Source organism: Lipotes vexillifer, unplaced genomic scaffold (assembly GCF_000442215.2).
Source record: "Lipotes vexillifer unplaced genomic scaffold, Lipotes_vexillifer_v1.1 scaffold21, whole genome shotgun sequence".
In the NCBI taxonomy this organism is placed as follows: Eukaryota; Metazoa; Chordata; class Mammalia; order Artiodactyla; family Lipotidae; genus Lipotes; species Lipotes vexillifer.
In genome coordinates, this window is record NW_006774065.1 from 2063943 (window position 1) to 2075760 (window position 11818).

General features: G+C 58.0%; 2 protein-coding genes across 5 annotated transcripts in view; both read right to left on the reverse strand.

Moving 5' to 3' along the window:
* The window catches only part of ARL6IP4 (ARF like GTPase 6 interacting protein 4), a 2858-nt gene extending 73 nt beyond the window's left edge, over positions 1-2785 (reverse strand). Inside the window, exons 1-6 of one of the 4 annotated variants that reach the window (XM_007448679.1) lie at positions 2209-2337; positions 1709-1882; positions 992-1255; positions 771-888; positions 297-366; positions 1-218 (exon numbers count right to left, since the gene is read on the reverse strand). The exon at positions 1-218 is cut by the window's left edge and continues 73 nt beyond it. In XM_007448679.1, coding sequence (XP_007448741.1) covers positions 162-218; positions 297-366; positions 771-888; positions 992-1255; positions 1709-1871 — 672 coding nt within the window. In that variant the 5' untranslated portion in view covers positions 1872-1882; positions 2209-2337 and the 3' untranslated portion in view covers positions 1-161. Of the gene's footprint in view, positions 219-296; positions 367-770; positions 889-991; positions 1280-1708; positions 1883-2208; positions 2338-2695 lie in introns of those variants that run through there. The other 3 variants (XM_007448678.1, XM_007448681.1, XM_007448680.1) reach the window with 3 other exon arrangements.
* A 1680-nt stretch (positions 2786-4465) lies between these two features.
* On the reverse strand, positions 4466-7789 carry OGFOD2 (2-oxoglutarate and iron dependent oxygenase domain containing 2). Its single transcript, XM_007448682.1, has 7 exons — positions 7629-7789; positions 7147-7203; positions 6292-6405; positions 6102-6201; positions 5309-5436; positions 4803-5057; positions 4466-4729 (listed from the first exon to the last, which is right to left on the reverse strand). Exons 1-7 carry the CDS (start codon positions 7758-7760, stop codon positions 4466-4468), a joined length of 1050 nt encoding a protein of 349 aa, XP_007448744.1. The 5' UTR covers positions 7761-7789.
* Between the last annotated feature and the right edge of the window lie 4029 nt (positions 7790-11818).

Consider the following 11818-nt stretch of genomic DNA (forward strand, 5'->3'; position numbering starts at 1 on the left):
GACCCTGCCCTCCACCCCCTGCATGTGACAGGAGGCTGGGCCAGAGGCCGGTCTGCAGGAGAGAGACAAACAGCATCCAACGGGCTCCCTGCTGCCCAACCTGAGGCCAGCCTTCAGGCTGTGCCACCAACACTGCGTGCAGGCCTTGGCTAGTGGGGCCCTCAGGGCAGCAGCCCTGCTCGCATCTGGAAGGCCAGACCATCCCCTCGGGTGGCTTGCTGGGGAAGAAAGCACACAGGAGGGGACACATCAGAAGCAGAGCTGGGGGTGGGCCTGGGCAAGGGGGCGACACCCACCTTGTTGATCTCTCTGTGTCGTTCCTTGGTTACGATTTCCTCTAAGACCTCACCGTCTCCCTTAATGAGCCTAGAGGAGGAGGGGAAAGAGGCTGAGCCTCTTAGAGGCCAGAGCAACAGAACCAGAAGCATCCAGCAGAGGGGTGCCAGGCCTCAGGCCCCCACCATCTCGAGCAGGCGGAGCCTGGCCGCTCCCACCCTTGGGACAGGGATGAGGGTGGCCCAGTAGGCTCTGCCATCGGACCAGCCGACAGCGGCTCTTTGAAGACCCCCGCCCAAGGCCCTTCGAGCCCCTGCAGTCGCCTGCTCTGAGGAATGGGCAGCAGGGGCCTGAGAAGTCCCATCAACGAGTGACTCCTTTTTCTCCCTCATCCTCGGTCCTTTTAGAGCAGCAGAAGCTGCCACCACCTCTCCTCCTGAGTGCCGGCCTGGGACCAGGGCGCCCAGGTGCAGCCGTGGGGCCCGGCTTCCCACCTGGTGCGTCCTGTCTCCGGGTCCACCACCTTGCGGATGACGCTCTGCCGGGCATCCCACTCCTCCTTGGTCATGGGCTTCATGGCCTGGATGCGGGACTTCTGCTCGTCCGTCAGGACTGGAAGGTAAGATGGCAGGGAGGTGGCGGGGGGGGGGGCGCTCAGGAATGCGGGCCTCAGGGAGGGGACCCTCCCTGGCTCGCACACCAGGCAGCACTGCACCTGGGCCGTCCTCGTCCTCCTCGGCTGCTCTGTGCCACTGGTCCAGCGAGGGTCCGGGCAGAGCCTCGGTCTGCTGCACCTTGGCCTCATCCTTGTCTCTCTTCTTGGGCGGCTTCTTCCTTTTCTTCTTTTTCTTCCTCTTCCTGCCCTTGTGCTTCCCCCGCTTCCTCCGGCCGTCGCTGGAGGAAGAGCCGCTGGAGGAACTGGAAGGAGAGGAGGAGGGGCTGGATCGTGGTCTCCTCCGGGCCCTGTGTTTGCTTCTCTCTGTGGCGCAGGGAGAAGGTGCGGCTGGAAGGCCCGGAGGCGAGGAAGGGAACCTTCGTGCCCTTGCTCCGGCCTGCAGCAGGCTTGGGCTGACTACAGAGGGGTGAGCCCCTCCTGGCAGGGCTCTCTAGAGGAGGGCTCTGCACCCTGTGGAGAGGCACTTTCCGGGCTGCGCAGTCACTGCCCAGGAGCAGGGCGGCCAGCCTCCGCATCTCAAACCCAGCTGCACCAAAAATATGATCAAGTGCTCCCTCCACTCCGTACTCAATGCGCTGGCCCAGCCCCTGGATTCTGAGCGTTTTTCAATCCAGGTATCCAGGATCTACACTCTGTGTGCCTCTGAATAGCGCTCACCGCGACGTCCCCACAGCCAGTCCGGAGAAGCCCGCCCAGCTGCCTGCAACTTCCTCCATGAAGTTCCCTCACCCCCTTCCCATTCCCTCTGGTTCTCACCCTCCGCCCCAGAGGAGGTGGCGCTGGCCTTGCGGCTTTGGGATCTAGAAGCCGAGCAGCTTCTCGGGGCGTCCTTACTGCTCTTCTTCCTTTTCTTTTCCGACCCTCGCCCCCGGGACCGGCTGCGACTCCTCGAGCGCTTGCGAGAGCCGACGTGAGCCATAGCGCCGCGGGCTGGAGACGGGGAGACGCGCTTAAACTGGGGATTGATCACAGGGCCGGCCCACAGACTGGGTTCCGAGGGCGGCTCTACTCGGGGCCTGGTCACCACCCGGGGCAGGGATATTGAGGGGATCCGTGCAACCGCACGATCCTCAGCCACCCCCACCCCTGGGTACCCCGGGTTCTCCGCGGCCTCCCGGATCCTCCGCTGCGGCCCCTTTAAGGGCCCGCCCCCGCCCGGACGCTCCACGCCTGCGCACGCGGCTCAGGCGCCTCTAGAAACGGCCACGATCCTCAGCTGCCAGGTGCGTTCTTCATTCCTTCCCGCGCGCTCGTACCCTCCACCCCGCGCCCTCCGCGGCCTCGTCGCCTGAAAGAAAGTCCCCGCGGCTGCTCCGCTCCCTCCTCAACCGCCCATCCGGCCGGACCGCCAACCCCGCACCACGCCTTCGCGTGAGGAAGCGACGGCTGGGCGACTTCCGGCCCGGGACGGTGCTCTGGGAGGCCGTCCGACCGCGAAGCAAGACGCTGCTGCCTTTAGTTCTGAAGCCCCAGGTTCCGTCTCTGGGACAGCCCAAGAAACTGAGTCTGACGCACTGACCTCCTGGGGAGGCGAGCTGGGGCTCCAGGCGGAGCTCCCAGACGAGAGACCTGCTCTCCAGCCTGGCGCCAGTCCCGGAGCCCACGGGCCCTTTGCCGCAGCTATGCCCTCTCCCATCACGGTCCTTTCGCCGCGCCCGCAGCATCCCTAGTCTCCGTGATGCCCCAGGGAAGAAGGCGAGTGCGCGCCGCTTTCCTCTCTGGATTGTCTGCGAACGTGTCCACTGCAACGGGCCGTAAGCTCCAGAGCCTTGGTCTTTACACCGTCTCCACCCAGTAATACAGAGGTCGCAAACTCAAATGTCCATAACGACCAGAGAGGGCATGACAATGAATGACGGAAGGACCCCTGTGAGAAAGTGCACCGCAGGCCCGTCTAGACTGGGGGCAGCTGAGTCCGCTTCTGCTGATTAGTGTCGATTGGAGCCCGGTGTTTCCAGATCTTCCCACCTTCCCACGGAAGCCAGAACTCAAGCTTTCAACATGGAAAACCCTCCCAAACACAGCATAGCTGCACGCCTCATCCAATCCTGGGGCCGCCAAGTTGCAAACTCTTCAATAGTAACGACAGCAGCAAACTCACAAGTCTGTTAAAAATCACTGTGTAGGGCTTCCCTGGTGGTGCAGTGGTTGAGAGTCTGCCTGCCGATGCAAGGGACACGGGTTCATGCCCTGGTCTGGGAAGATCCCACATGCCATGGAGCGGCTGGGCCCGCTGAGCATGCGTGTCTGGAGCCTGTGTTCCGCAACGGGAGAGGCCACAGCAGTGAGAGGCCCGTGTACCACAAAAAAAAAGGCACAAAATCACTGTATAAATGGGAAGTCACTTGATCTCCACAACACCTCTAAGACACGAGTACTTTCCAGAGGAGGAAACAAAGGCACGGAGAATCACGTGGCTTACCCACAGTCACAGCTGGAAGCGGCCGAATCAGAATTCGAACCCAAGAGGTCTGGCTCCAAGTCCCTGCTTTTAATCCCTCTGCAGTAACCCCTCCACATGGTCCAGAAGATGCTGTTGGCGGCCCATCTAAATCCCCTTTGTCGACGGGGCGCTCACTCCCAGGGTGGTGTCTGCTGCTGACACCTCACACCTGTTTGTTTGTTTGCGGTACGCGGGCCTCTCACCGTCGCGGCCTGTCCCGTTGCGGAGCACAGGCTCCGGACGCACAGGCTTAGCGGCCATGGCTCACGGGACCAGCCGCTCCGCGGCATGTGGGATCTTCCCAGACCAGGGCACAAACCCGTGTCCCCTGCATCGGCAGGCGGACTCTCAACCACTGCGCCACCAGGGAAGCCCACACCTGTACTTTTTAAACATTTTTTTAAAATTTTATGTATTTATTTTTGGCTGCATCGGGTCCTAGTTGCAGCGCGTGGGCTCTTCGCTGTGGCGCACGGACTCTCTAGTTGAGGTGCGCGGGCTCAGTAGTTGCTGTGCACGGGCTTAGTTGCCCCGCGGCATGTGGGATCTTAGTTCCCCGACCAGGGATTGAACCCACGTCCCCTGCATTGGAAGGCAGATTCTTAACCACTGGACCACCAGGGAAGTCCCTCACACCTGTACTCTTCTCTCGAAGATTCCCTTGGCTGCTGGGAATCACCTTGTCCTGGAGATGGATGTCTGGGAAGTTACCCCTCCCTATCCCAAAACACCCTATAGCTAATATCTGATGTGGAGGGCAAACTGTGGTATGATTCATGCTCCAGAGAGCCCCGTGGGATCAGGCCGAGGCTGGATGCCATTGCAAACCATCTTGGCCCAGTTCCTTACTGCTCTGTCCTGCCCCCTCTTCTCCCAAGAGTAACCCCTCCTTAAACCAGCTGCACAGGAATCCCTGTCTCAGGCTCTGGTTCTAACGAACCCGACCTAAGCCAATGTGTCTGCTGAAAGAAGGACCCAGAAGCTCATGTGTCCTTTTGAACCAAGATGTGCTGAGGGCTGCAGGGTGTTTATTTCTGCTCCTCACCCCGCCACACTGGCCCCAGCCAGGCTCAAGTCAGTGCACACACATCCACCGTGGTGGGCTCCTCGCGGGTGAAGCCGTCGCCGAAGCCCTCATCATCCACCAGGTCGGGCTTGCGGCAGCACATAGGGCAGAGGCGGTTGCGCACAGCAGAGGCGCGGAGCCAGACGACCAGGTTCCAACGCTCACCAGTGCCCAGGGGTCGGGCCCCGTGCAGCTGGCCACCCCGGTGCAGGATGCCCTGGCCCACCACGTGCTCTACCTCCAGGGGGTTGGCCAGGGCCGAAGGCACCTGTGGACAGTGGGGCTCAGGCCTGGGCACTCTCGGTGGCCCCGGCCCTGCCCCACGGGTCACACACACTAACCTGGAAGAGGTCCCCAAAGTAGAGAGCACCCCCCGTGAAGGCCTTGCCCAGGGCCACGTTGAGGGTGAGCTCGGCGTTATCGTAGTGGCAGCCCAGCTCGCGATCCTGGCCTGGCGCGTATTTGACCACGAAGGCGCGGTGGGTGTCCAGCCAGCCCCTGTACTCTGGGTACAGCAGGGCCATCAGCGGCTGCAGGAAGCGCTCCCTCAGTGGCGTCACCAGTGGCTCATCCAGGCCCAGCTCGTGTAGCAGCACCTGGGAGGGGGATCCCAGGGTCAGCGGGGAAACTGGTAGGGCCTCACCTTGGGTCCCTGGGGGAGTCCCTTACTAAGGATGCTGTTAAGTGCTTTGCAAACATCAACGTGCTTAACTTCATAATAATCCTGCTGTGATCTCATTTTACAGATGGGAAAACCGAGGCTTGGAGAACGTCTACAGCGCTGGGGATACGTCTCACCAGATGATGTCCCCACCTCCTTGGGCCCACCGGGTGGAGCCTCACCCACCCCGTAGTTGTTCATGGTGTTGGGTCTTCCCTTGGGCATGTCCGACTGCTCGAAGTGGTCCAGCTCCTCCAGCAGGGCCTGGCAGAACGGCGCTGTGAACACCGGCAGCCGGTAGATACGCTTCTCCTCTGTGGAGGGAGGGACAGTCGTTTGGCCAGAAGCTCCGGTATGGGTTTCAATCTACCCATAAACTTTTCACTTCCCCCAGCCTCAGTTTCCTCACTTGTACAATGGGGATGACGTGAGTACTCACCTCTCAGGGCTCTTGTGATGATTAAATGACATAACGTGCGGCAGGGGAGCCCTATTCTTGGGCCCCCCACTCATCCCTGAAGCCTCACCCTGCCCTGAGGTCTAGCCTCCAAATTCAGATGTGCACCCCGTCCAGCGAGCCCTCTCCCACAGCTCCAGGTCCTGGTAGGTTCAAGAAACCTCATTCTTGCCCACTCCTTCAGGTCTTGGGATAGGAACGGCTCCCTACCCCCAACCCCACCCCCCGTTACTAGCCCTGGGGCGGGGCCCCCCCCGTCCCTTGCTGATTCCTTAGCCCACACTTGTCTCAACTCTCCCTTTGTTAACCTCTTCAGTCACCCCTATCTGAGCGTGTCTGATGCAAGGCACTGAATAACTGTTGGATAAGTGAGTGAATGGATACAGATGCCCTGCTCCTGATGGGTCTGTCCCGCCAGCCCTTCTCAGTCCTGCTGGTTTGATTTTTGGAGGCAGATATGGTGGGTGGAGGGACCTCAGTCTCCCACCCCCAGTGCTGCAAGGTGATGGGCCAAGACCTCACCCGAAACTGTCTCCAGCCGCCGGAGGAGGCCCTGGAGGTCTGCACCTGGCGATGTGCTGTACTCAGCTGCGGCCAGAAACTCGGGGGCCAGAGCCACATCCTGGGGGCAGAGCACACAAACCGTGGGGCAGACAGCCCTCAGGCCCGGTTGCCTCCGCCTCCTTCCAGTAACCTGCCCCCTGCCAGGTACCTGCAGTGAGCTGTAGACATCGGGCCGCGCTGGGTGGTAGGAGTTCACAATGAGGGCTTTCCTGGCAGCCGACTCCTTCCCCAGCCGCTGCCGCCGCTCCACCTCCTTCTCAAGCTGGGGTTACACAGGGCCTGGGTATGAGGTTGGGGCCTCCCATCCGCCCCCAACGAGGCCACTGTGCAGATGAGGAAACTGAGGCTCAGGAAGCCCAGGGCATGGCCAGGGCTGGGAGCAACGTCTCCCTGTGCTCCTGACTCTACCAGGGTAAATGGCAGGTGCTAAGCTGTTAGCTGAAAGGGAATCCTTCCCGAAGGGGGCCCATCCCACTCAGGGCTACACCAGTCTGAGCCTGGCTGGGATGAGACCCCTCGCTGCTCCTCAACCAGCTGGGCCCACTCAAGGAGGGGAAGCAGAGTCCCGGTCAAAGCTTGTGTTCCAGAGGCTGCAGCGGGCTGTCCTGGGAAGCTTCCCGACACTTAACCCCCGGGTGGGAGACAAGCAGCAGCCGCAGAAGTGGCGTGGGGGGAAGGTTGAAGAGCCAGGAGCCAGGCGGCCCTGGGTGGGACCTCAACTCCACCTGCTGTGAAACCTCGGGCAAGTGACCCTCCCCGGAGCCCGAGTATCTCAAAAGGGCATGAGGCAGACAACTTGGCGTTTCTCCTGCTTTCTCTTTTTCTGCTGCCAGGACCCAGGTGCTGTGGTGAGTGAGGACAGGAAGGGGGAAAGGGGAGGTCTAAGGATCTGACACTGGCAGGCCTGAGGCTGGGAGACTCCACAAACTGCTGATGCAAATGTAAAGAGGAAGGGCCAGGCTGGGTGCGGAGGGAGCAATCGAGGGCGGGCGGGAGTTGTTACCTCTTCCAACAGCTGCTGGAAGTCCTTGGGGCTGACACAGCCTCGGCTGCGCAGGATCTGGGAGCAGAAAGGCCAGTGAGCGCTGACGGTGTGACCTTGGGACGTTTAAGTCACTTAAACGTCTCTGAGCCTCAGTTTTTCCTTGAAATGGAGATGATCCGACCTCACAGGATCATTGTAAGGATGGAATGCGATAAGCACGTTGAGCACAGAGCAGGGTTCCCAGCTGCTCTTGGTGATAACACTGACAGTATTCTGAGCCAGGCCCTGCCCTGAGCATTTTGCATGTACGTTCATTCATTCATTGCTCACGATAATCTCACTAAAGATACCATTATCGCCATTTAAGGTTGAAAACAATGAGGTACCTAAAGGTTAAGTCATTCTTGTCGTCAGACCCGAGCGCACCAAAGGCAAAGCAAACGACCCCTCCGCCACCCCTCCCCGCCCATTTCCCAGCAGAGCCAATAGAGGCCACTCACGGGGCCGTAGTCCTGGCGCAGCTGCTGCTCGCTCCGGAAGCGCACGTGCAGGCCGTAGCGCGCCACGTACAAGTTCTCGGAGCAGAAGCAGGCGCAGCGGCAGAAGCGCCGCGGAGCCGCCGCGGTCCCCATGGTGAGGTGCCGCGCGCGGACCCGCCGGATTCCGTAGGGGCACTTCCGGATACGCCCCCAGCCGAGGCGGTCTGGAACCAGCGGCCAAGGGTCCGTTCCAAATTCCCAAGTGCGGAAAAGAACGAAGACTGCACCCCAGAAAACGGTCTGCGGTGCAGGAAGATGCTCCCGACCGGGTTGGGGCTGGCAGCCTCCGCTGGGAGCACGCGCCTTCTCGTTCCGCTTCAGAGTTTCTCCATCCACGAGGCGGGAATTAATCGTCCCACTTTACAGATAGGTGAAATGAGTCACACCTTCACAGGACGTGGAGAAGTAGGGACTCGGAATCTCAAGACCCTCTGCTTAAACGCTGGCTCCTTTTTCTGTTCGGAGGTTTTGAAGAACCAGCGAAAGCCACGAGGACAGAGCTCTAGGGTCTGACCTCGTTCCCTCCAACTGCTCTCCAGTTTTGTGCGTCTGAGCTTGGGTTTAGCATTTATCCCGGGTCCTCGCCCGGCGCTCCCGTTGCCAACGCCACAGTCTCAGGGTTCTCCGCGGATCGCCCCAGTGAGTGTCCCCACGAAAACGCTCCGTCCGGTGAGACTTCCGGTGGTGCTCCCGACGGATTCAGGTGTGAATAGGGCGTGGTCGGTCGGTGGCCGCACCCAGCGCAACCAGGATCAAGTTCTGTACAGCCGCAGTGTGAGCTGAGTATGTTTCTGTCTTACAGAGCGTGCCCTCCATCCTCGGGGAGACCCATCACAGCACACGCAAGCCATACCTTGGGAACCCCGTCATGGTCCGCCATGCATCCCCAAGACCCCGGTCTGCAAAGCCCCGAGAAGAAGCTTGGAGGTCAATACTATTGAGCTGGCAGAACTAAGGCGTGCAGCTGGGGAGGAAGTCTTGACCCCTGGAAATGACCCCTGCCCCCTGCCTTAGAGTTCCCTCCATGGCTCAGCGTGATGCAGGGATGGGGGTGGGGAGGAAGACTCAGGGGCTTTAAGACTCTGGCCCTTACCCTAGATCAACAGGTGACTGCAGATGACAGCTGTTGACCGAGGCTCCTCTCTACTGGACCTGAGCTAACACATCTACCACCCACCTTATCTCCTTTCAACCTTACAGCAAACCTTTGAGCTAGGTACTGTTATATCACCGTGTTACAGACAGGGGAACCTGAGGCCCAGAGAGGTGCAGTGACTTGCCCCCTGTCACTCTCCAGTAAGGGACACATGGGGTTTGAACCCAACAGTCTGCCCTCTGAGTTCCCTATTCACCACAAAAGGAATACTGAGTGGTGGGATTTTGAGGGATGTTGACTTTTCTCTTTGGGCTTGTTGGCATTTCTTTCCTCCCTCCCTTCCTCCCTTCCTCTCTCTGTCTCTTTCTTTCTTCTTCATATATAAATATATATATATATTTTTTTTTTTGGTCGCACCGTATGGCTTGCGGGATCTTAGTTCCCCAGCCAGGGATCAAGCCCATGCCCCCTGCAGTGGAAGCACTGAGACCTAACCATTGGACCGCCAGGGAATTCCCTTGTTGGCATTTTCTTGATAACTCTGCTTTCCTTTCCCCATGTGTAGACACAGGTTCACGCTCACACACTCACTTCCACAGTCACACACTCAAACACAGCCTTACATGCTAACACACATTCACACACAATCACACATGCGCTCACACCCTCACACATACCATCAACACACACCCTCGCTTGAACGCACACAACATTCCACATACAGTCACAGTTGCACACTCCTATTCATACACCCAATATCTCACACACATGCACACCCTCACAAAAGTACTCACCCACACTCACATCCTACACACAGTCACACACACACACACACACACACACACACACACGCAACACAGCCCCTCTTCCTGTCTTCTTCAGGGCTCTGCGGCCCACCCCTTGCTCCTGCTGAGGCCCCAGGACCCCAGAAGGAAGATGGGAGACCTCCAAGCCCTGTGATGCGGTGCAGGCCGTCCTCCCAGCTGTCTCCATCAGCACATTCGGGGGACCAAGGCTCGAGCCAGCAAAGTCTCCCCTCCAGCACCTTGAGGGGCCGGAAGAGGGCCCCTGCTCTCTGGACAGAGCCTGCACAACAGCCTGATTGGTTTTCACACTGGCTGGGCAGGGGCAGCGAGACCCTCCTGTCTGGGAGTGTGGAAGGAGTGCGTGTGAGTATGTGGAAGTGTGTTTTGAGTGATGGACAAGATCCCTGCCCTTCTGAAGCTTTCAGTCGAGGGGGGAGACAGGAACAAGCAAGGAGACCAGTACGAGATCAGGTTATCCTCGCTCAGTTGTAAGTGCTGGGAAGGCACTAGGCTGATGAGATGGCGAGTGCCTGGAGGCGGCTGCTTCGGACACGGTGGCCAGGGAAGGCCTCCTGAAGAGTGACATTTCAGCTGAGCTCTAACTGCTGCAGCAAGATCTGCAGGAAAGGGTTCTAGACAGGGAGACTGAGGGGCAAAGGCCCTGCAGTGGGCTGAGCTTGGCATGCTTGGAGAACAGCAAAAAGCATACAAGAGGGCAAGTCATAGGGAAGGAGGCCAGGTGGTATTGAGACCAAATCATTGGGCTTAGTAGGCCACTGGGAACATTTTGAATTTTACTCTATTTGCAAAGGGAAGCTGTTTAGTCCTCACAACAAACCCTATGTGGTAGGAACTATCCCCATTTTACAGGTGTGGAAAACAAGGTTCAGATGGCTTGAATGACCCACCAAGGTCACACAGCTCATACATGGTGGAGTCTGGAATGGAACCCAAGTCTGACTCTGCTGGGTTGTTCCTAAAGGCGCAGCCAGGTCTCTCAGTGCCCCCTCCCCTCCTCAGGTGTGAAATCCAGGTCACTGGGCCGCGGAGATCCTGGGGCCTAGCCCAAGCCTCCTGAAGCTACCAGGCTTCCCCAGGGAGAAGAACGACGGTCGAGGACCTGCTTCCCCCCTCAAGGACCCAGCTCCCCAGCCCAGAGCTGTGTGGCCTGAGAAGGTGATTAAAGTTTTACAGCCATCTTGATTGCCCAGCGATAGTGAAGGGCCCTGCTCTCCAGGAAAGGATCCATTTCCCCAGCTCTGCGTTCATCCCACTCCTAAGTGCCTTCCTTCCCCAGGAGGTCCAGGGGAGACCAGCTCCCCAGGCAGCCACCACGCAGGCTGGACCCCAGCAGCTTCCCCCACAACACACACACGTGCACACCCCGGCTCCCTGGCTAGTGTTCTCCTTTTACAGTAGTTTTTGCAAGATAACCATTTCCTGCTCCTCAGTTTAGACTGGCCCTCCCTATGCCCCATCTCTTCCTTGGAAACAGAGTCCCCAGCCCCACCCTGCCCCAGCCTGGGCTTGGTCACCAAAGGGAACAGCAGCCAGAATATTAATAGTAAGCACCGAATCAGTATGCTCGTTGCCAGCACTGACGTACTTTTGTTGACCTTGTGAGGTATTATTATCCCTATTTTACAGATGAGGAGACGGAGGCTCAGTGAAGTCCAGGGGCCTGTCTAGGGTCATAAACCTTGTGAGTGCGGAACCAGAATTAGAACACCCATCCTTTGGATTCCAGAGTGATGTGTGTGTGTGTGTACGTGTATGTATATGTATATATGTGTGGTATGTACGTGTATATGTATACACGTGTCTATACATATTCTTTTGAATTGACAGCACACATGCACAAATGGGCACAAATCATAAGTGTACAGTTTGGTGAATTTTCACAAACTAGACAGCACCCAGATCCCAAACCAGAACATCCCAGCCCTGCAGAAACCCCCATCCATGTCCCTCCCCATCAGTCACTAGCCACCTCCCAAGGGCAGACACTATTCTAAGAGCAAAGATCAGTCTTGCCTGTTCTTGAATTTGATACAAATAAAATCATATGAAAAAAATCATAATAAAAAAATAAAATCATATGTATTGTTTTGTATACCACTTCTTTCACTCAGCATTATGTTCTTTTTCTTTTTTTAATTGAAGGATAGTTGATTTACAATGTGTCAGCTTTTGGTGTTCAGTTATACGTACATATATAATATACATTCTTTTTCATTTATATTGTATGT

Bases quoted from the DNA above. Each gene is read 5' to 3' on its own strand.
- OGFOD2 (XM_007448682.1), bottom strand. From the start codon at position 7,760: ATGGGGACCGCGGCGGCTCCGCGGCGCTTCTGCCGCTGCGCCTGCTTC. The intron at 5,058-5,308 runs GTGGGTGAGGCT...TCCCCCTCCCAG, and splicing joins ACACCATGAACAACTACGGG to GTGCTGCTACACGAGCTGGG. The intron at 4,730-4,802 runs GTTAGTGTGTGT...CACTGTCCACAG, and splicing joins ACTTTGGGGACCTCTTCCAG to GTGCCTTCGGCCCTGGCCAA.